This window comes from Mesoplodon bidens, assembly GCF_964165515.1.
Source record: "Mesoplodon bidens genome assembly, chromosome: 8".
NCBI classification, from domain to species: Eukaryota; Metazoa; Chordata; class Mammalia; order Artiodactyla; family Ziphiidae; genus Mesoplodon; species Mesoplodon bidens.
Window position 1 is genome coordinate 107,021,490 of NC_138165.1, and position 23,237 is coordinate 107,044,726.

Sequence of the window (23,237 nt, forward strand, 5' to 3'; positions counted from 1 at the left end):
GCCTCGGAATGGCCGCTGCCTTGGCCGTGCTCCTTCAGAAGCTGGCCATGAACCTCCTGACGCCAGAGGAGCTGACAGGTCCCCCAGGGCTTGAGCTGATGCTCGCGCCCCTCTGGGGACCGAGACCCAGTGAAGGAAAGAGGGCGGAGGGTGAGGGGGAACGGGCAGCAGGCCGCGGGCGGGCGGGCGGGCGGGGAAGGTGGAGGACCTCTCTGGCTTGGTCTCTGCAATGAGGAAGTTCTCCGCAGCTCGTTTCCTTTCCCTTGCCGAGCGCCTGAAACAGGAAGTCGGTCAGTGAGCGGGTGGCAGCAGCCGGGGCGGCCGCGAGGGGACCGACGGCGGGTCGCAGTGCAGGGGCCCAGCTCCCCTTGGCTGTGCAGGTCCTGCGGAGAGGGCGCCGGCCCGGCCCGGGGAGACCCACACCCGCCATGGTCCCCTGCTGGAACCATGGCAACATCACCCGCTCCAAGGCCGAGGAGCTGCTCTCCAGGACCGGCAAGGACGGGAGCTTCCTCGTGCGCGCCAGCGAGTCCGTCTCCCGGGCGTACGCGCTCTGCGTGCTGTGAGTACCGGGCCCTGCCCACCCCTGCTCCTCCGCCCTGGCCTGGCCTCTCCTGCCCAGGCATGGAGGTGATGGAGGTGCCGCTCAGTAGAGGGGAAGCCGGCTCTGGGCTTAGCCAGGCGCCCGGCTCTGGGATGTGTTGTTTTTACATCCAGTGACCTTGCACGCACCCCGGGTTTGTTGGTGGGTCCAGCTGAGGCCCACTGTGGACCTGCTCGGCCCTGGAGTTCAGGTTTTGCAGGGCTGGAGCCCTCCAGGGCCAGCCTGGGGCCTGGTCACTCACCCCAGCTACCGGGGAGCCGTGGGGTCAGGGGCTTCCTTGGGGTTCCAGGGTCCAAGAGAAGTGGGTCCGGGCTCTCTGAGCCGGGCGGAAGCTCGGGGCTCCGTGGTGGTGGGTGTGTTAGAAAGCAGCTCGGTCAGTTCAGGTGCTGGTCAAAGTATGCCCAGTTCGGAAACCCTCCTGGAAGAAGAGAAGTGGCAAGAGGGGACCCTTCCTGTGCCAGGCTTTGGGCCTTTGGAGGAAGCCATCGTTTGGGGAGCCATGAATAAGGGTGGGGGGGGGTCACTCAAGAAAGGATTTTCAGCTCACCCAGAAGTTGTATTTGGGGCCCTTGGCGCAGAGGACGTCACATCGCCGACAGCAGGAGCCCCTTCTCTCCCCTCCTCAGCCCTTGGCCCTGACCCCACCTGTTCGGGCCGCTCTGCCGCCATCAGCTCTCTCCGCTCCCCCTCTCTGGGATGTTGCTGAATGTGCCAGTTGTTCTAAAACCGGGAACCGGCCACTTGCTGAAGCTTCCTTTTTAAAACACCCTTCTCAACCAGCGTCTGAAGGAGGCCCTCGGCCCTGCAGCCCTGCGGTCTAACCATCCCCCCTGGGGCCTCGGGCAGTGCCGGGCATGGGGAAGGAAGGGTGTGTCCACCTGCACCTGTCAGGTCGCGCCCCTGGTCTCGCAGAAGGGTCCCTCTGAGCAGGCAGGCCTCGCTGCTGTCCACACGGGAGGGCAAGTGGGTCATGGACACGGGCCTTGTTTGGAGCGTTGAGTCTGAGCATGTGTCTGTGCGTCGACCTGTTTCATCCTCACGACAGCCTGAAGGGCAGGTCCTTTTGTTGCCCCACTTTGCAGATGAGGAAACTGAGGCTCAGACGGGTTCACCGAGTGATGACAGTCAAAGCCAAGGACATCTGCCCCCAGACAGCCAGACTGCTACCGCCCCACCCCTGTGCCTGTCCAGCCGGGTGTGAGCGTGGGTTCCGGGTGGCAGCAAGAGAAGCCAGGGCGTTGACAAGGGCGGCTGGGAGCATTTAGAAATGAACACAGGCTCTCGGGGGTCGCCCGGCCCGAGCGCTGACTGCATCAGAGCCCCTGCCCCCAAGGTCGGCTTCCTGGGCCCCCAGTTCTCACACCCCAGGGGAAGCGAAGCAGACCCAGGTTTCCCCGCAAGCACAGCCCCCGTGGGGACCAGTTGACGGGGCCGTAGAAATAGTGAGGAGATTCTGATCTGTCTCCACTCGGCCCACGTGAATCTCTCCCCTCCCCTGGGTGTCTCGAGAACTTCCAGGCTCCAGCTCTCTAACCTTCCCAGCAGCCCTTTGACCAGGGAGCTGTGGTAGTGCTCAGGCTACAGATTGGAACATGGGTCTCTCTGACTCCAAACTGGGAGCCTTGTAACAAGCCAGAGCGGGGAGAGGCCTTGGAACCTCTAGTCCCACCACCCCTGACTTTACAGGTGGGCACACCTCAGCGAGCTTGAGGCCTTTGTCCACACGTCCCTGCTGGCCGGTGGCAACCTGGGATCCAGAATGGTGTACAGTATTCGTTCCTCCACCTTGCCTCTCCTCCCCTCCCCTCCCCTCCCCTCCCCTGCACTGGGTTACTCTTGGAGCCTCGGCCGATGTGCCTCTTAGGGAGGGTACCCGTGGTCCCCTCAATGTCCATCATCCTCTTAGCCCAGGGCTGGGCTTCTTGTCAGTGTCCCATCCCCAAGGCCCCTTTAGCTCCAGACACCAGGGCTTGGAGCCCTCCCCAGTGAGTCCAGCCGTGAGGCCAGACTCTAAGCCCAGGCCCAGGGGTCCCCTTTCTCCTCTGCTGTGGGGGAAGCCACCCTTCCCGCAGGGCCAGGAGGCCCTGTAGGCTGTGGGATACCACGAGCCACCGAACCTTCCAAAACCCTGGGAGACCTAATTTTGCCATCACCCGTGATGTTGCCAATTAAGGAGATTTAAAAACGAAAAACTAGCTGAGTGACAACTAACTGCCACCTTTCAGCAGCTCATTTCATGAAAGAGAGTATCCTTTAACACCAAAAAGGCAGGAAGAACATGCTCTTTAAAAATAAATAAATGAATAAAGCCAAAAACCAGTCCTTTAAATCAAACAGGTTTAACTTCCTGAAAAACAACCCCTAGCCCGACCCTATCCTTGGTTTTCTCTGTTCCTGGGACCAGTGAAAACCTCGCCCCACGCCCTCCTGGCCCACGGCCAGTGGTGGGAACCCCGACGGGTTTCACAAGCGTGAGTTTCACAAGCATCAGGCTTTACCCTCTGTGGTCTCTCTGGAAGTTGCTGGGAGTGCAGGACCCCAAGTGGGGCAGCTGTGGTGTCAGGGCCTTTTAACGACCCTGTTCCAAAGGGAGCCAGGAAGCTTCCAAGACTGGCCCTTCTGCTCTAGAAATCTCCATATGGGGAAAGACCTCAGGGCCCAGGGTGTCCAGACCTGTCCTGCCTGGACCCCAGTGGCTGGAGCATCTTCCCAGCCTCTCTGGTGAGTGAGGGGATGGCAGGGGGCTTCCCACCCCTGGTTTAGGCAGGGGCGTTTGGAGCTCCAGGAACTGAGGGCAGCTTCCTCAGGAGTGGCCTTCATGCTCAGGAAAGAAGACAGGATTTGACTATTTAAATGGACCTAGGGAGGGGCTGAGGGACACACTAAAAGACAAGGCTGCATTCAGCGTGGCCCACGTGACCGAGGAGTACACATTCACCCCGGGCCTAGCAAACCCACACTTCCTCTCGGGAGGTCAGCCCTGCCACCTGCCACTGGGCAGGAAAGCGCAGATCTGTCCTCAGCAACTCAGAAAGCCCCGCTTTAGGGGGATCCCGAGGCCCTTCTCGGGATGCAGAGAGCTGGAGGAGGAAGATCCCAGGAGCGGACCACATGGAATTGAGTCCATCTCTGCCTTCTTGCAGCAAGGGCTTGAGAACGTGAGGGGCAGCGGGCTCCTAAGTCATGCTCACCCGGCCCCACTCAGACCAGCCAGCAGAGTCGGCCCTGCTCTAGGAAGGCCAGGGGGGCTTCTTGAGGGGGCCGTCCAGCCCCTCTTGTATGGAGGATGCTAAGAGGCTGTCAAGCTCATGTCCTCCTCTCCTGCCAGGACTGTGCTTCCACATAGGGACCAGCACACCTGTCAGGTGCTTTATGCTGCAGAGAAGAGATATGCCTTTGGGGATGGGGGTTCATCAAGGTGAGAGGTCACGGGTCAGCTGGGCCAACCTCTCCTTGACCTAGCTGCACAGGCAGAACTAGAACAATGGCCCAGTGGTGTTGGGGATACACCTCCCTCTCTGTAAGAGCAGCCCGGGCCCCGAGAGCAAGCCTGTATACGACTGGGTCCATCAGCCACCATCCAGGATGGAGCTGCCCGGTCGGGTGGCATTCCCACCAAACCACACCGGAGAGAGTTGGCCTCCCTCCCAGGGGAGGGGGCAGGTGCGTGCTGTCTGTGACTCAGAAACCAATGCCGGTCCAGCCAGCTGTGGCGGGGATGCTGTTTTGGTTCCCCTCAGCACCTGGCCTTCCATGAGCTGCCCAGGCAGACCTGTGACCTCCTTCCCTGGGACAGTACACCAGGCAGCCTGGACTTGGTAGCCTTGTGAGCACAGCCAGAAAGGTGAAGAAGCACCAGAAGGACATTTGGTCACCAAAAGTGCCCTCAGAGAAGGCATTCTACTTGTTAGGAAGAATGTGATGGCCCACTTGAGGTGAAGGCAGGCCACGAGGCTTGCTGTACAAACCAAAGGTAGTTGCTAATCTGTTCTGCCTAAAAATAACAGCAAAAGACTTATAAAGGGCACCTGTGTGCTGGGTTCTGTTCTAAGCTCTTTGCACATATTAACTCACTCACTGTCCACAGTGGCCTTTGGAGGAAGTGTTGTTATTATCCCCACTTTACAGATGCAGAAACTGAGGCCCAAGATGTTAGGTAACATGCTATGTTTACAGTACTAATAAATGGCAGGGCCAGGACTTGAACTCACTGTTCTTGGGAGGGAGAAAGAGGAGCCAGCAAGTCTGGGTGTGTGTAGGAGACCCCTGGTGATGGAGCCACAGAGAAGGGACTTGGAGGGCAGAAGTGTCCAGAAGAGGTGTAAAGCCATTTACTGCAGTGTGAATGGGTGCGATGTAATCCACCTTCCTCCAATCCCCTTTCAAAGTTTAGTAAAGTTTACACTGCTCATGTGTTACTTTTGTGCAAATGCAAAGAAAAACACTGTTTTTCCTAGCTGGTATTGACAAAGTGGGGGGAAAATGCTGGCCCAGGCAGTAGTCAGAGCTGGAGGACCTCAGCTCTTGAAATCTGGTTTACATAAGAGATTGTCCAAGGACAACTGTTCTGAGCGTTCCTTCTGCCTGCAGGACCCGGAGAGAGGGATGTGCCCGGGAAGGCCTATGTATTTAACAGATTCCTGGTTCCTTCTGTGTGCAGTGACTCAGAAAGCCCATGGTAAATTCGAGGGTCTCCAGGTTTTCTGTGCCCTTGCACAGCACCCTGGAACAATCCTTCCAGAACCAGAGGAGGCTCTGGCTTTGGTGTGTTTTGCAAGCTTGCCTACTTGACGTGAAATTCACCTACGCACAGACGTCGGTGCTTCTCCGTTGAGTGGTCCCATCTCCTGGGGTGGTGATGAGAGGTGATGCTCCAGGCCTTCCTCCCTGCCCCAGAGATGGAGTAAGATGAGGTCTGCTCTTCCCTCCCTAATTCAGGCCATGTGACGCAGTCCTTAGGGGCAAGCCCTCCGTGGTTGGCTACACCTGATGTGAATTCTAGCCTTTGCGAGATGCTCACCTCCCTGTGTCCACCCAGCATCCTCATTGGCAAAATGCGCACTCATTGGATTAATTTTTTATTGCAGTTTAATTCACATCCCATAAAATCACCCTTTAGATAGTATACAATTCAGTGGTGTTTAGTACATTCATAATGTTGTGAAACCATCACCACCATCTAATTCCGGAATATTTTCATTATCCCCCCAACCCTGGCAAAACCCCCTGAACCCAACAGTAGTCACTTTCCATTCCCCTTCCCCCCAACCCTTGGCAACCACTGATCTACTTTCTGTCTCTGACCATTTGCCCATTCTGGGTATTTCATGTATATGGAATCATACAATATGTGGCCTTTTGTATTTGACTTTTTCCACCTGGCATAATGCTTCCAGGGTTCATCCATGTTGTAGTATGAATCATTCTCTTTATAGCTAACTAATAGCCCATTATATCAATCTACCACATTTTATTTAGCCGTTCATCAGTTGATGGGCATTTGGGTTGCTTCTACTTTGGGGCTATTATGAATGATGCTGCTGTGAGCATTCATGTACAAGTTTTTCTATGGACGTGTTTTCAGTTGTCTTGGGTGGAACTGCTGGGTCATATGGTAATTCTATGTTTAACTTTTTGTGGAACTGTCAGACTTTTGCACAGCAGCTGTGCCGTTTCACATTCCCATCAGCAGTGTAAGAGGGTTCTAATTTTTCCACATCCTCACCAACACTTAACAGCTTTTTGATAATGGCCATCCTAGTGGGTGTGAAGTGACATCTTACTGTGACTTTGATTTGCATCTCCCTAATTATGAATGAAGTTGATATCTTCTCATGTGCTCATTGGCCATTTGTGTATACCTGCTTTGGAGAAATGTCTATTCGTATCTTTTGCCCATTTTTTAAAAAAATAGGGTGATTTGTCTTTCTGTTGCTGTCACTGGATTATTGAGAGGATAAAATGGGAGAATGTGGGCAACACGCGTAGAGCCAGCACGCTGAACACTGGCTGTCACTTTTTATGAGCTACGAAGTGAGTAGTGACATCTCGGAAGCAGAGAAGTGCAGGGCCATCCTTGAGGAGCATTCCGCAGCAGACGGAACAAGGACAGTGGTGGCTGAGCGTCACTTCTGGAGCTTCCTGGAGGCTGTGGGAGCCTCCGGGGACACTGAGCTGTCATGCGGGGCCTCCTCAGAGGAAGTGCTCAAAGGGATGAGGCAGGAAGAGGGCTTGAGGGACGCGCGAGTGGCCAGTGGCTGCTGGGGCCCGGGGCGAGCTCCTGGAGCTGTGAGAGAGAGAAGGGTCAGGGGCACCGGTGCCAGGAAGAACCACCGAGTGAACCGCGGAGAATGAAGAGAAAGTCGAGGAGTGGAGGCCATCTTAAGAGTGATCAAGTACCAATGCAGGAGTGAGGGACTGAGGGAACTAAAGTCCTAAGGCCCTGAGGAAGCCAGAAAGTGGATGAGGTGGGGAAGGGCTGTCGACAGCCCAGCAGGTCAGGCCCCTGCTCAGTGGGCAGGACAAGCCTGCAGCTCTGTGGCCCGGATCCCTCCTCTCTCCCCTGCTCGTTTCACACTCCCTTTGTCCCATTAATTAGAAAAACATTGTTTTTAAGTACCAACACCCAAACCATTTGGGTTCAATTACTTATTGTAAATAACACCAGACAAGGCTGGTTCCCAGAGGATCAGCTGGTCCGGCCCTTTCCCTTGCCAACCAGAAACCTGCCCTCCGGAGGGGAGAGGCTTGCTGAGGCCATTTCAGGCATCAGTGGCAGTGCAGAAATAGACCTTCTGATAAACAGGGCAGCATTCTTTCGAGTAACTTTAAAAAATACAGTATTAAGTATAACATCCAAGGAGTGCAAGGTAAAGGAGAAAGTAATCACCCAATCACTGAGATGAGAGACTAACATAAATACTGTTAATTTGTTGGCATATTTTCTCATTCATTCCCTCTCTCCCTCCCTGCCCCCCATGTGCACACACACACACACACACACACGCACAAGCACGTATATATATAAGCTCCATAATATATATACCTAATACCATATAATTTTAGTCTGTATTTTCTAGCAACATTAGCATTTTCCCACTTAGTTACCCTTTCTTCCTAAATATCATATTTAATGGATACACAAATTCTATTACATTATGTGCCATAATTTATGGAATGATTCTCCTATTGTCAGACATATAAGTTACTAACAGTGTTTTGTTGTTATAAATGACAGTGATGAAGGTCTTTGTGCAGATATGTGACATTTCTGGTGATAGATTCCCAGGGGTGGAATTACTGGATCAAAGATAAGGTTTTTAAGGCTTTTGATGAAAATGACAAATTGCTTTCCAGAAATTTTGTTACAAGTTACGCTCTGGTAAGCAGTACCAGAGAGTGCCCACCTCATTCCAGTCTCCTTACACTGAATATTTTCATTTAAAAAAACATTATTAAATTGCAAGGTGAAAGGTGGCCAATTTCTGTTCATTTTGATTTGCATTTCTTGATCACAGCCACGGTAAGCTTGTTTGGATTATTGACCTTCATCATTTCTCCTTTGTGGGTGATCTGTTCCATTCTCTTTGCCATTTTTCTTTTGAAACTGTAGTTTCTCTGTTGTCTATTTACATGAATTCCTTATATCACATTTGTTGCAAATATTTTCACTGTGGTTTGCCTTTAAACTTTATGACCTTTTTCTTTTGTTCAGAGATTGTAAATTTTTGCACCGTCTATAAATCTTTCTGTTCTTGTTCTTTTGTGACTTTTTCCCTGCTTTGCTTTCCAGTGCAGAGTCCCTATGCACACAGAAATTTTATTCTTTTTCTTCCTGTGGGGGGCAGGGCCTTTGGAGCTAATAGGCTCGGGCTAAGGGATGACTCTGCCTTTCCAAGCTCTGGCAGGTTGTCTGGTCCCACGGGGCCTTGGTTTCCTCATCTGCAAACCAGGGCTAAGAATACCCATGTAGCAGTGTCGTTGGATGGATTGAATGAAAGTGTGTATCCATACTTGGCACAGTATTTGGCAAAAGCAGATAGAGAGATTATAGGTTTTTTGGGTGTTTTTTGTTGCTGTTGTTGTTTTACATTGAATACTTTAATCTTTCTGGAATTAATGAATGGTGTAAAACAAAGATTTATGTGTATTTTTCTCAAGGAACTATCTTTCTCAAAACCTCTTACTGAATAATTTATTCCTCTCCATTTGTTATTCCTCTCTTACCATGTATGAAGTCTTATATACCTCTTTTTTGCCTGTTTACCCTGGTCCATGTATGTCTGCTTTTCTTACACCAATTTCATACTGAATGCATTACCACAATTTTATAAACTATTTTATTTTAGGATTTGCATATCTAGTCTTTTTAAGTATTCTTCCAGGTGAAACAGATAATAACTTTGTCAAGTTGGAAAGAATACTATTGGGAGGACTTTGTTTGGAGTTGCATGAAATCCATAATACAACTTGTGAAAAATGGACCTTTTAGTATCATTCAGTCTTAACAATAAATATAGCTATCTCTATTATTTTTTTATTTTTTATTTTTGCGGTACGCGGGCCTCTCACTGTTATGGCCTCTCCCGTGTGGAGCACAGGCTCTAGACGCGCAGGCTCAGTGGCCATGTCTCATGGTCCCAGCCGCTCTGCGGCATGTGGGATCTTCCTGGACCGGGGCACGAAGCCGTGTCCCCTACATCGGCAGGCGGACTCTCAACCGCTGTGCCACCAGGGAAGCCCTATTATTTTAAATTTAGTAACTTTCTTCATAGATCCTACATATTTCTTGTTATGATTACTTCTGATTATTTCATTATCTTGTTACTGTTGTGAATACCTTTTCTTCTACAGTTACCCTTCTGGGGTAACTGATAACATACAAAGAAGTTGTAGATTTTATAAATTCACCTTTTATTCTATATGTTTACTCCTCATTATTTAAAATTGTTTTCATTTGCTTCTCTTGGATTTTCTTGCTAAACAATCAGATCATATACAAATTATAATCATTTTGTGGTCTACTTTCCAAATACTTATAACTCTTATTCAGATTTCATAACTTATTACTTTGGCCAATATTTCTAAAATATTACAGTGAAGGATATTGGGAAAAGAAAATGTCTACCTCAGCCAGAAGTAATGTGAGAATCAAACTTGATGCTGCCTGGGAAGGACCTAATACAGCATTTGGCACGTAGTTAGCAATGGATAAAAGTTAGTTGTTCTTTTCATGTCAAAGAAGGAGCTGTCTTTTCCTAGTTTTATGAAGAGTTTTGAAGAACTGAATATTAAATTTTATCAAATGCCTCTTTAATGTCTATTGAGGTGATTAAGCTATTTCTCTTATTTCATTAACTGGTAAATAGCTTGATTTTATAGATTTCCTGGTATGAACCATTTTTTGCAAGATTAAAATGAACTGTTCTTGATTATGATAACTTTATTTTACTCTGAATTTTAGCATATGTGTTCATAAGTGAGATTGATTTATGTGATTTTGATCATGTTATGGTTTAAGAGTCATGTGTGTTTTGTAAAATATCCTGGAGACATTTATGAAGCATCATCATTATCTGATTTTTTTAAATATAAAAAAAATTGGCGAAGGTGCTTTTCCTCAGAGCCATTTATAGAGATAATTCTTTAATATTTACTTCAGTTTCTTCTTTGGTATTGATTTATTCTTGTTTTCTATCTCCTCTCATGTTACTTAAAAAGTTTTTTTTTATTTTATGGAAGTATAGTTGATTCATATACACATTCTTTTTCATATTCTTTTCTATTATGGTTTCTCACAGAATATTGTATATAGTTCCCTGTGCTCTACAGTTGGACCTTGTTGTTTTCAGGTTACTTTTGATAAGTTATATATATTTTTCAGTAAACAGTTCATTAGTTGAGATTTTTCAAAGTTTCTGGCATATAGTTATTCACACTTTTCTATAATTTTAAGGTTTCTCTTTTATTGCTGTTGCTACCTTCCTTTACTCATTACTGGTCTTGCTTACTAGTTGTGTTGGCCAGGATCCCAGCAGGAAATAGATGGCATAATCGAAAGGGGTGCTAGACGTAGGGATGGTGAAGCAGCCTGGGACCGGCAACCACGGGAAGCTATTTCCACTCCTGGCCCTGAATAGGCAGGGCCGTCTGATTTGAGCCATGGCCCCCCGTGGAGGAACTCAGCCACTGCTGATCTGCAGCAGGTGGGGTGGGGTCAGGGGAACAGATAACCACTATCTCACCATCCTCTCACTTTGTCAGTGCCTCCCATTAGCTAAACCTTCATGAAGCGGCACACACAGGTCAGCCTGCTGGACCCAGGGCAGGTGGAGAAGGATAGAGAGTGGGTCTACTGGGGGTTGGAGGGGAGGGTGAAGGAACAATGTCCAGCTCACTTGCACTGTTTTCTTTTTGCTCTTCTGTTTCTCAGAGGGTTATTCATTTAATTTTCTGCATTTCAGGTCATATGCTCTTAGATTTATTTATCTGTTCTGCTTTTCTTTTTATATTGGAAAACTACCTGTGCGTTCAGGAACCCCTACTGTATATATGCTTGAGGACAGAGCTATGTCTTCTATAGTTCTCATCCTCCCTCTCCTGCTGCACCGATTTTCTCAGATTTATCTTCTTCCTTGTTGAAGTTCTCCAGAACATGAAGCTGCTATGTACCGCCTCACTTGTGGTGTTTAATGCTGACTGTAGGACTCGAGGTTTTCCACTTCTGATCAGTTTTTCTTATCTCATGTTACTCAGTTTTCACAACTGATTTTTCCAGTTTCAGAGATACAATTGTCTTTTAAGTCTTACTGAGTTCGCAAGTCAGATTTCTCCAGAATGTGTTATTTTCCTTTTTTCTTTTTGCAGCGATTCTATGTAACAAGGAGGTATCACCTTTGAGTTCTTAGAAAAATGATACCCTTCCTTTTGAGTGGTGATGTTTTCGATAAGTCTGGTGACTTTTTTTTCCAACAAAGAATTGTCAGGAAAAATTTGATCAGTTTTTTTTTTTTTTTTTAGAGATTGGAGTGGGTTTCTGCCCGAATCTTCTTCCCAAAGATAAAAGGATCAGCAGGGATGGGGATGGGAGCCCCCTGATCCAAGATCCACCTGATGGGATTGAGTGATGGGGGTGTGGTGTGTTGCACGGATAGGTGGGTTTCCTACCAGGGGTCTCATGAGAAGAACCCTCTGGACCCCGAGGCTGCTGGGGCAGGCCGGTTCCCAATGACACTCTAGATGTCTCACCCCCACCTCTCACCTGGCCATCTGGACTGCCTCCTCCTGCTTCTGACCTGATGGCCTCTTTTTCTCACTCTTTGGCTGGGATTCTTTGAGGTTTGGGTGGTGAACTGTGAACACCCTTGGTTCCTAGGGCATACACACGTTTTCTCTTATTTCTACATGGGGTCCAAGTGGCTTTTTTTTTTTTAACATCTTTATTGGAGTATAATTGCTTTACAATGGTGTGTTAGTTTCTGCTTTATAACAAAGTGAATCAGCTATACATATACATATATCCCCATATCTCCTCCCTCTTGCGTTTCCCTCCCGCCCTCCCTATCCCAACCCTCTAGGTGGTCACAAAGCACCGAGCTGATCTCCCTGTGCTATGCAGCTGCTTCCCACTAGCTATCTATTTCACATTTGGTAGTGTATATATGTCCATGCCACTCTCTCACTTCGTCCCAGCTTACCCTTCCCACTCCCCATGTCCTCAAGTCCATCCTCTACGTCTGCATCTTTATTCCTGTCCTGCCCCTAGGTTCTTCAGAACCATTTTTTTTTTTTTTAGATTCCATATATATGTGTTAGCATACGATATCTTTTTTCTCTTTCTGACTTACTTCACTCTGTACGACAGACTCTAGGTCCATCCACCTCACTACAAATAACTCAATTTCGTTTCTTTTTATGGCTGAATAATATTCCATTGTACATATGTGCCACATATTCTTTATCCATTCATCTGTCAGTAGACCCTTAGGTTGCTTCCATGTCCTGGCTATTGTAAATAGAGCTTCAATGAACATTGTGGTACATGACTCTTTTTCAATTACCGTTTTCTCAGGGTATATACCCAGTAGTGGGGTTGCTGGGTCATGTGGTAGTTCTATTTTTAGTTTTTTAAGGTACCTCCATACTGTTCTCCATGGTGGCTGTATCCATTTACATTCCCACCAACAGTGCAAGAGGGTTCCCTTTTCTCCACACCCTCTCCAGCATTTATTGTTCGTAGATTTTTTGATGATGGCCATTCTGACTGGTGTGAGGTGATACCTCATTGTAGTTTTGATTTGCATTTCTCTAATGATTAGTGATGTTGAACATCCTTTCATGTGTTTGTTGGCAATCTGTATATCTTCTTTGAAGAAATGTCTATTTAGGTCTTCTGCCCATTTTTGGATTGGGTTGTTTGCTTTTTCGATATTGAGCTGCATGAGCTGCTTGTATATTTTGGAGATTAATCCTTTGTCAGTTGCTTCATTTGCAAATATTTTCTCCCATTCTGAGGGTTGTCTTTTCATCTTGTTTATGGTTTCCTTTGCTGTGCAAAAGCTTTGAAGTTTCATTAGGTCCCGTTTGTTTATTTTTATTTTTATTTCCATTTCTCTAGGAGGTGGATCAAAAAGGATCTTGCTGTGATTTATGTCATAGAGTGTTCTGCCTATGTTTTCCTCTAAGAGTTTTATAGTGTTTGGCCTTACATTTAGGTCTTTAATCCATTTTGAGCTTATTTTTGTGTGTGGTGTTAGGAAGTGTTCTAATTTCATTCTTTTATATGTAGCTGTCCAGTTTTCCCAGCACCACCTGTTGAAGAGGCTGTCTTTTCTCCATTGTGTATTCTTTCCTACTTTATCAAAGATAAGGTGACCATATGTGCATGGGTTTATCTCTGGGCTTTCTATCCTGTTCCATTGATCTACATTTCTGTTTTTGTGCCAGTACCATACTGTCTTGACTACTGTAGCTTTGTAGTGTAGTGGCTATTCGGGGTCTTTTGTGTTTCCCTACAAATTGTAGAATTTTTTATTCTAGTTCTGTGAAAAATGCCCCTGGTAGTTTGATAGGGATTGTATTGAATCTGTAGATTGCTTTGGGTAGTATAGTCATTTTCACAATGTTGATTCTTCCAGTCCAAGAACACAGTATTTCTCTCCATCTGTTTGTATCATCTTTAATTTCTTTCATCAGTGTCTTATAGTTTTCTGCATACAGGTCTTTTGTCTCCTTAGGTAGGTTTATTCCTAGGTATTTTATTCTTTTTGTTGCAATGGCAAATGGGAGTGTTTCCTTAATTTCTCTTTCAGATTTTTCATCATCAGCGTATAGGAATGCAAGAGATTGTGTACACAAATTTTGTATCCTGCTACTCTACCAAATTCATTGATTAGCTCTAGTAGTTTTCTGGTAGCATCTTTAGGATTCTGTATGTATAGCATCATGTCATCTGCAAACAGTGACAGTTTTACTTCTTCTTTTCCAATTTGGATTCCTTTTATTTCCTTTTCTTCTCTGATTGCTGTCACTAAAACTTCCAAAACTATGTTGAATAATAGTGGTGAGAGTGGGCAACCTTGCCTTGTTCCTGATCTTAGAGAAAATGGTTTCAGTTTTTCACCACTGAGAATGATGTTGGCTGTGGGTTTGTCATATATGCCCTTTATTATGTTGAGTTAGGTTCCCTCTATGCCTACTTTCTTGAGAGTTTTTATCATAAATGGGTGTTGAATTTTGTCAAAAGCTTTTTCTGCATCTATTGAGATGATCATGTGGCTTTTTATACTTCAGTTTGTTAATATGGTGTACCACACTGATTGATTTGCGAATATTGAAGAATCCTTGCATTCCTGGGATAAACCTCACTTGTTCATGGTGTATGATCCTTTTAACGTGCTGTTGGATTCTGTTTGCTAGTATTTTGTTGAGGATTTTTACATCTATGTTCATCAGTGATATTGGCCTGTAGTTTTCTTTTTTTGTGACATCTTTGTCTGGTTTTGGTATCAGGGTGATGGTGTGCTCATAGAATGAGTTTGGGAGTGTTCCTTCCTCCACAATTTTTTGGAAGAGTTGGAGAAGAATGGGTTTTAGCTTTTCTCTAAATGTTTGATAGAATTCTCCTGTGGAGCCATCTGGTCCTTTTGTTTGTTGGAAGATTTTTAATCACTGTTTCAATTTCATTACTTGTGATTGGTCTGTTCATATTTTCTGCTTCTTCCTGGTTCAGTCTTGGAAGGTTATACCTTTCTAAGAATTTGTCTGTTTCTTCCAGGTTGTCCAGTTTATTGGCATAGTGTTGCTTGTAGTAATGTCTCATGATCCTTTGCATTTCTGCAGTGTCAGTTGTTACTTCTTTTTCATCTCTAATTCTGTTGATTTGAGTCTTCTCCCTTTTTTTTCTTGATGAGCCTGGCTAAAGGTTTATCAATTTTGTTTATCTTCTTAAAGAACCAGCTTTTAGTTTTATTTGTCTTTGTTATTGTTTCCTTCATTTCTTTTTTATTTATTTCTGATCTGATCTTTATGGTTTCTTTCCTTTTGCTACTTTGGGGTTTTTTTGTTCTTCTTTCTCTAATTGCTTTAGGTGTAAGTTTAGGTTGTTTATTTGAGATTTTTCTTGTTTCTTGAGGTAGGATTGTATTGCTATAAACTTCCCTCTTAGAACTGCTTTTGCTGCATCCCATAGGTTTTGCATCATTGTGTTTTCATTGTCATTTGTTACTAGGTATTTTTTGTTTTCCTCTTTGATTTCTTCAGTGATCTCTTGATTATTTAGTAGCATATTGTTTAGCCTCCATGTGTTTGTATTTTTTACAGTTTTTTTCTGTAACTGATATCTAGTCTCATAGCATTGTGGCCGGAAAATATACTTGACATGATGTCAATTTTCTGAAATTTACCAAGGCTTGATTTGTGACCCAAGATATGATCTATCCTGGAGAATGCTCCATGCACACTTGAGAAGAAAGTGTATTCTGTTGTTTTTGGATAGAATGTCCTATAAATATCAATTGTCCATCTTATTTAATGTGTCATTTAAAGCTTGTGTTTCCTTATTTATTTTCATTTTGGATGATCTGTCCATTGGTGAAAGTGGGGTGTCAAAGTCCCCCACTATTACTGTGTTACTGTCAATTTCCCCTTTTACGGCTGTTAGCATTTGCCTTATGTATTGAGGTGCTCCTATGTTGGGTGCATAAATATTTACAATTGTTATATCTTCTTCTTGCGTTGATCCCTTGATCATTATGTAGTGTCCTTCTTTGTCTCTTGTAATAGTCTTTATTTTAAAGTCTATTTTGTCTGATATGAGAATTGCTACTCCAGCTTTCTTTTGATTTCCATTTGCATGGAATATCTCTTTCCATCCCCTCACTTTCAGTCTGTATGTGTCCCTAGGTCTGAAGTGGGTCTCTTGTAGACAGCATATGTATACGGCTCTTGTTTTTTTATCCATTCAGCCAGTCTATGTCTTTTGGTTGGAGCATTTAATTCATTTGCATGTAAGGTAATTATTGATTTGTATGTTCCCGTTACCATTTTCTTAATTGTTTGGGTTTGTTTTTGTAGGTCTTTTCCTTCTCTTGTTTTTCCTGTCTAGAAAAATTACTTTAGCATTTGTTGTAAAGCTGGTTTGGTGGTGCTGAATTCTCTTAACTTTTGCTTGTCTGTAAAGGTTTTAATTTCTCTGTTGAATCTGAATGAGATCCTTGCTGGGTAGAGTAATCTTGGTTGTAGGTTTTTCCCTTTCCTCACTTTAAATATGTCCTGCCACTCCCTTCTGGCTTGCAGAGTTTCTGCTGAAAGATCAGCTGTTAACCTTATGGGGATTCCCTTGTATGTTATTTGTTGCTTTTCCCTTGCTGCTTTTAATATTTTTTCTTTGTATTTAATTTTTGATAGTTTGATTAATATATGTCTTGGCATGTTTCTCTTTGGGTTTATCCTGTATGGGACTCTCTGCCCTTCCTGGACTTGGGTGGCTATTTCCTTTCCCATGTTTGGGAAGTTTTCAACTATAATCTCTTCACATATTTTCTCAGACCCTTTCTTTTTCTCTTCTTCTTCTGGGACCTCTATTATTCGAATGTTGGTGTATTTAATGTTGTCCCAGATGTCTCTGAGACTGTCCTCAATTCTTTTCATTCTTTTTTCTTTATTCTGCTCCTTGGCAGTTATTCCCACCATTTTATCTTCCAGGTCACTTATCCCTTCTTTGCCTCAGTTAGTCTGCTATTGATTCCTTCTAGAGTATTTTTAATTTCAGTTATTGTGTTGTTCATCACTGTTTTCTTTAGTTCTTCTGGATCCTTGTTAAATGTTTCTTGTATTTTCTCCATTCTGTTTCCAAGATTTTGGATTATCTTTGCTATCATTACTCTGAATTCTTTTTCAGGTAGGTTACCTATCCTGTCCTCATTTATTTGGTCTTGTAGGTTTTTACCTTTCTCCTTCATCTGTAACATATTTTTTTGTTGTTTCTTTTTTTTTTTTTTTTTTTGATGGGTGGGGCTGTATTCCTCTCTTACTGGTTGTTTGGCCTGAGGCATCCAGCACTGGAGTTTGAAGGCAGTTGGATAAAGCCGTGTCTTGGTGCTGAGATTAGGACCTCCGGGAAGCCTCCCTCCGATTAATATTCTCTGGGGTCTGAGGTTCTCTGTTAGTCCAGCGGTTTGGACTCGGAGTTCCCACCACGCGAGCTCAGGCCCGACCTCCAGCCTGGGAACCAAGATCCCTCAAGCTGCTTGGCACAGCAAAACAAAAAAAAAAAACCCAAAACAAACAAACAAACAAACAAAAGGAGCAGTACAATATCAAAAAATAAAATTAGAAAGATAAAAAATATATTAGGAAAAATAAAAATATAATTGAAACAACTGGTCACTGGGGGTTCCTCCTGTCCCCTTAGGTGTCCGTGGTGCCCCACCGGTGCCTGGTAGGTGCCCTAGTTGTGCGGAGACATGAATTCCGCATCCTCCTAGTCTGCCATCTTGACTCCCCAAGTGGCTTTTCTGAATGCAGAGTTTGCAACCCTTGTTCTCCCATCCCATCTTGTCCAGATGTCTGCAACACTCAAGCAAGAAAAAAAGAGAAAACACATACAAACAATTAGAAATTAGAACTGAAGTATAATGAGTTACAAAGGAGTTTAAAAAAACAATTATAGAACATGCTAAGCTGATCAGCAGAGTGAGACAGACACTAATGAGGCTCTCGAATTTCAGAGTTTGATTCCTCTCTCTCTCTTTCTCTCCCCATGGGGCTCACCATAGTAAAGGATGCTTCTGGGCACGCTTGTCAGTGCTTATTTGGCTAGGAAGAGCCACAGAGAAGTAGTAGTTTTATCTGAGAGAATAAATAAAATGCCATGAAGTAGTTTCCTCCTATTTCCATTTGCTTATCCTTTTACATTTGAGCAAAGCTTCCCAAACCATTATCTGAAAGTGCCCTTCCCGGGGGAAGCATCTTCCTGCTTAGAACAGTGTAGGCACCTGTAGTCACCCAACAGCTGTTGGGAGTCACATGGGAAATTTGCTGTAAGCACCACTGCATTTGAGAGTGGAGTAATCTCATATGCACCAGGGACACGGGAGACTGGGACGGCCCAGCACCATCCCAACCTGGGTGTCCAGCGGGAACATTGCTGACACACTCGCCCTGAAATGTGACCCAATCACTAGAAGGAGTAGCAGCTGAGGACTGTTGTTAGCACCCTAAATTTTTACTAGATCACCATAAAGAGGTGGGAAAGGCCTGGATGGAACCCATTGCCCCCAATGAGCACATTGTCTGGATTATATTCCAGTTCAGTAGTTGTCAAAGATGATTTCGTTGTGGAATCTTCACTTTAAACATTTTACATGTAAGATTTTGTGGGTGTATGTGTGTGTGTGTGCGTGTGTGTGTGCATATGTCTATGTTATGTATCTGTATATGTGTATGCACGTGTATGTATATGTATATGTTTATGCGTGTAGGACCAGGGTGAGGTGCAGCTGCTGGTGAGTGCAGGAGGCCAAGGGGTGCCCCCCTCCACCTCCCTGCAGAGTCCCCAACACCCCATGGCACGCTCTCCCAGGGGTTGTGTGTGGCAGGGGTGGTGGTGGTGGTGATACTCTGTGCTTTCCCTTAAAGATCTACTGATTTGGCCCCAGGGATGATGTGTGGGCCCCATGCAGTGGAGATGCTGAGATATTACTATCTAAGGGGAAAGTATCCTCTTTTCCCATTGTACTAACTTTTGAATTCTCATCTGTTTGAGTAGTATGGAGCTGTTTCTTTGTTTCAGCGTTGCTAGAACATCTCTGAAAAAGCCATAAAGGCTTGTCTGCCACACTTGATTAACTAAAGGGTCTTCCTGTTCTGTACGCTGTCTCTGCGCCTTTCCTGGTGACTCTGTGTTCTTTCTTTCTGCTTACAAGCTGATGTTTGGGGCCTGTTCAATCTCTTCCACAAAGAAGAACCTAGGGGTAAGACGGGAATAAAGACACAGACCTACTAGAGAATGGACTTGAGGATATGGGGAGGGGGAAGGGTAAGCTGTGACAAAGTGAGAGAGTGGCATGGACATATATACACTACCAAACGTAAAATAGATAGCTAGTGGGAAGCAGCCGCATAGCACAGGGAGATCAGCTCAGTGCTTTGTGACCACCTAGAGGGGTGGGATAGGGAGGGTGGGAGGGAGGGAGACGCAAGAGGGAAGAGATATGGGAACATATGTATATGTATAACTGATTCACTTTGTTATACAGCAGAAACTAACACACCATTGTAAAGTAATTATACTCCAATAAAGATGTTAAAAAAAAAATTAGCTGCCCTCACCCAAATAGGAGACCGTTCTCGCCCTGGCCTTATTTGCATATCTACAGGAGGAAGTGTCACGAGAACGAGCAGTGAAAGATAAGAGCTGAGCAAACTTCCAGCTGTCCTCCGGTGTGTGCCTGGCAGGCTCTGCAAAAGGGGGTTGAGGCTGCAGGGGATGGGGATGGGGGAGTTAGGCTGGGGTCTGGGATGGTTCCCTGCTTCCCGGGACATCTGCAGGAGGTGAGGTGGTACTAGACCACGGATTCATCCTGGCCATCTCTGAGATAAACCAACTGTGGTGTCGGTTCAGGCTCTGAAGACAGGAAAGGGAGTGGAAAGATGGGAATTAAAGGGGTCAGAGGAAGAGAAGAAATTTTCCTATGAGAAATGAAGAGACATGTGGAAGTGAAATTACCCAAAACATTCTCCAAAACTTTCTTTTAACATTCATTGTTTCAAAAGGCTTTAAAAATTGGAAAATTAACTACATAAAATTGTAAAACTTCTACACAGCTAAAAAGAAAATAAATCAATAAACACTGTTAAAAATAAATAAGTCCAAAATATATTGTAGAATATTTCAAAGTCTTTTGAATAAATAAGCAAAAGATGATTTTAAAAATGTGAGACAAAGACATGAAAAGGAATTCATGGGAAAAGAAACACAAATAGTGAAACATATGAGAACACTTTCAACCTTTCTCATAAAGAAAGGCAAATTAAAGCAAGCCATCATTTTTCTTTCACCTCTCAGATTTGCAAAAGATTCAAATGTCTGATAACAGCCAGTTGGCAGGGTGTGGGGAAATAGGCTCTTTCATATCCGGTTAGCAGGAGACACAATGTGAGAACTTCACTGGAAGGCAATTGTTCATCTCTATCAAAATATAAAGTGCCTGCGTCCTTCAGCCCAGCTGTTCTCCTTCTAGTGATTTATCCACAATCTCTAACAAATGTCAGCACGTGTAGTGTTCAGTGTGTTTCAGGCACTCTTCTAGATGCTTAATCTACACAACAGGTAGATGTGGTGTTATCATTCTCCCCTTTTTACTGGTGGGGAAACTAAAACTCTGGATTCACCAGTGTACACAAGAGGTGGGAACAGAGATGTTCACTGCAGCATTATTTATAATAGTAAAAAGCCCAAAATAACTACCTGTCCATCATTGTGGTCTAAAATGAACAATGGCATGGCCACATGGTAGAACATGACTTAGGCAGATCGCTAATTTTTTTTGGTGAAAAACAGCATATTTCAGAGCAACGTATATAGTATGATGTTATTTGCATTTAAAAGATATGCATATATAAGTTTGTGTGTATGTTTAAACATTTTGGAATGATTTACGAGAAGGAGTAGGAACTCTAAGGAACTCACAGGAGCCGGGGAAGGAGACATTTATTTTTCATTTTATATCTTTCCGTGTGGTCTTAAATTTTTTAAACTAGCGTATAATTTTAAAATCTAGTTAAACAATAACATAAATGTTTAGGGCCGGGCACATAGGAGGGGTTAAATGAATGAAACTTTTGTACTGAATCATCTCCTTGATCACAGAAACAACATGAGCATCTGTGAGCTGGAGTGTGGCCCCTGCCTGGGGGTCCAGCAGGGGTGGGCAAGTTTTCAAGGTCTGTGAGAATCCCAAGTGGGGGAAATGGGGGCAGGGAGGTTATGGTGGGTGAGAGAACAGACCAGCCATTTCAACTGAGAGTGTAAGACCCAAGTAGCGTTCTCCCAAACTCCTTATGCCTGTGGGCTCAGCAGCCGAGCCAGTGGACCTCCGTGGCCATCTGCTGCCACCAGGCTGTCTGTGGGCTGGGTCCCCCACCTGGACCACCCACCAATGGGCCCCTTTCCCAAGGTGGTCAGACTTGACAACTCCCACTTCCTCTCAAAGCTTTTAGGAGAATAAAGAGTAGCTCTTCTTCCTTCTCACATTGGAGACCGCTGGACCAGAGGAAGGTTGAGCTTCTGGAAAGAAAAGAGAATCCGAAATTCCTTGCACTTCTGCGTTAGAAGCAACCCTAAGGCTCACCCACCTGCTGCTGGGAAAATCTGGGTCTCTGAAGGGATGGTGGCTGGCCTTTGGGAGAATGAACCCATGGGGCAAAGTCTCCAGGAGAGGCAGCCACAGGGGGTAGGGGAGCTCCGTCCAAAGCTGACTGAGCTTTGCCCTGCCAGTGCCGCCGCTCTGTGACAGTGCCCACCACCCATTCGGCATGTTCCCACCATGCTCAGCCCCACTGGAGTCTCATTTCTTCTAGAAACACCCCTTTCTGGCTCCATTCATTTGGCCAACATGACAGCCCAGAGGTTTAGGAAGCCCTTTCAGATGGCGGACTCCTCTAAATCAGACCACACAGCTGTCAAGCACCAAAGTAAATCATGTCCCAAATATCCCACCCGCCTTTTCCTGAGGCTCCTTGAGTGCTGGGTGGGTGGGGAGTGGACAAGCAACCCTGACTTTGCCCAGGATTGCTTGATGTCCAGAAAAAGGAATGCATAGGTTCTAATTCAGCATTTGGTCTTTTTCAGGTACCGGAATTGCGTTTACACTTACAGAATTCTGCCCAATGAAGATGATAAATTCACTGTTCAGGTAAGTCTTTTATAAACCTCGAAATCTGACCCTGACTGGAACCTATATTGGCAGAGAAAGAGTGAAAAAGAGGAAGAAGGGAAGAAAGCAGGTGCCCCAAGCCACCTAGACATGGGGGCTTGTCTTTCTCCTAGAAGAACCTGGGTGGCATTGCTTAACGGGTAGACTGTGACCCTGCAAAGGGACCTGCCCCGGGACATGATGGAGCAGACACGGCAGACGTGATCTGTGTTCATGGGTGTGAAGGGGAAATAACAGAAAGAAGGATACTCAGAGACCAAGGACAAGTGACTGTGGCTTGTTGGTTGTTTTCTTCAGTGCATTCAAGTGCATGACAGTAAGTGGGCCAGGAAAGAGAGAAGGGAGGGAACTTGCTGGAGAACGATCCTATGAGGGGCTAGAAGACTGCCCTGAGGATTAGCATGAGATAATATCTTTCAATTTGTAGAGATCTGTTCCGTCAGAGGCTGATGCTCATGGCATCTGATTTCACCATCTAAAGTCCAAACGTGTAAAACTTGCATTAAAGGTTAAAGAGAGAATTCCCTGGCATCCCAGTGGTTAGGACTCGGCGCTTTCACTGCCGTGGCCCCGGGGTTCGATCCCTGGTCAGGGAACTAAGATCCCGCAAGCAGTGTAACGTGGCCAAAAAAGAAAGAAAAGAAAAGGTTAAAGAAAGCCATACTAGGTGCGCCAAGCCTGGGAAGACCACCTTCCATACGGTTTGCGTGACAAACACCACGGGTGTTGTGTGACCACAATGCATGACAGCCGAGTGATGTGGAGGCCAGGGGAGCTGTTTGTAATCTGGCTGCACCAAGAGAGCAGGGGGAGGGCAGGAAAAAGGGGGTGATGCTCTCGGTGTCCACGGTGGGAGCAGCAGAGTCACACTCAGCTCTTGAGCCCTTCGTGAGAGGCACCCACAGGCGAGTGCCCCACCCACGTGCCAAGCAGAGCAGCCAGGATAGAGAAGGGTTGGGACACCATGTCATGGAGAGGCAGCGACAGAGTCTGCGGGGTTTAGTTGAAAAGAAAGTAGAAGTGGAAGGGGCGAGGTGGCGTGTAATCACTGATTCCGGAGGTGAAGGGAACAATGCATTTTGTGCAGAACTCGGATGCAGTGGTACAGACGGAGCTGGAATCAAGGGCAGGACAACAGGCAGGTCCCTGGGGCACAAGTCACTGGAAATGTGTCAAGAGGGAGTTGCGTTGAGTAG

At 45.6% G+C, this 23,237-nt stretch overlaps 1 protein-coding gene across 1 annotated transcript in view; it reads left to right on the plus strand.

Annotated features, from left to right (window-relative positions):
• Nucleotides 1-366: 366 nt before the first annotated feature.
• INPP5D (inositol polyphosphate-5-phosphatase D) overlaps nt 367-23,237 on the plus strand; it is a 138,234-nt gene continuing 115,363 nt past the window's right edge. The window contains exons 1-2 of the mRNA XM_081242120.1: nt 367-562; nt 21,957-22,020. Of these exons, the coding sequence (XP_081098246.1) occupies nt 429-562; nt 21,957-22,020 (198 nt within the window). The 5' untranslated portion in view covers nt 367-428. The remainder of the gene's footprint in view (nt 563-21,956; nt 22,021-23,237) is intronic.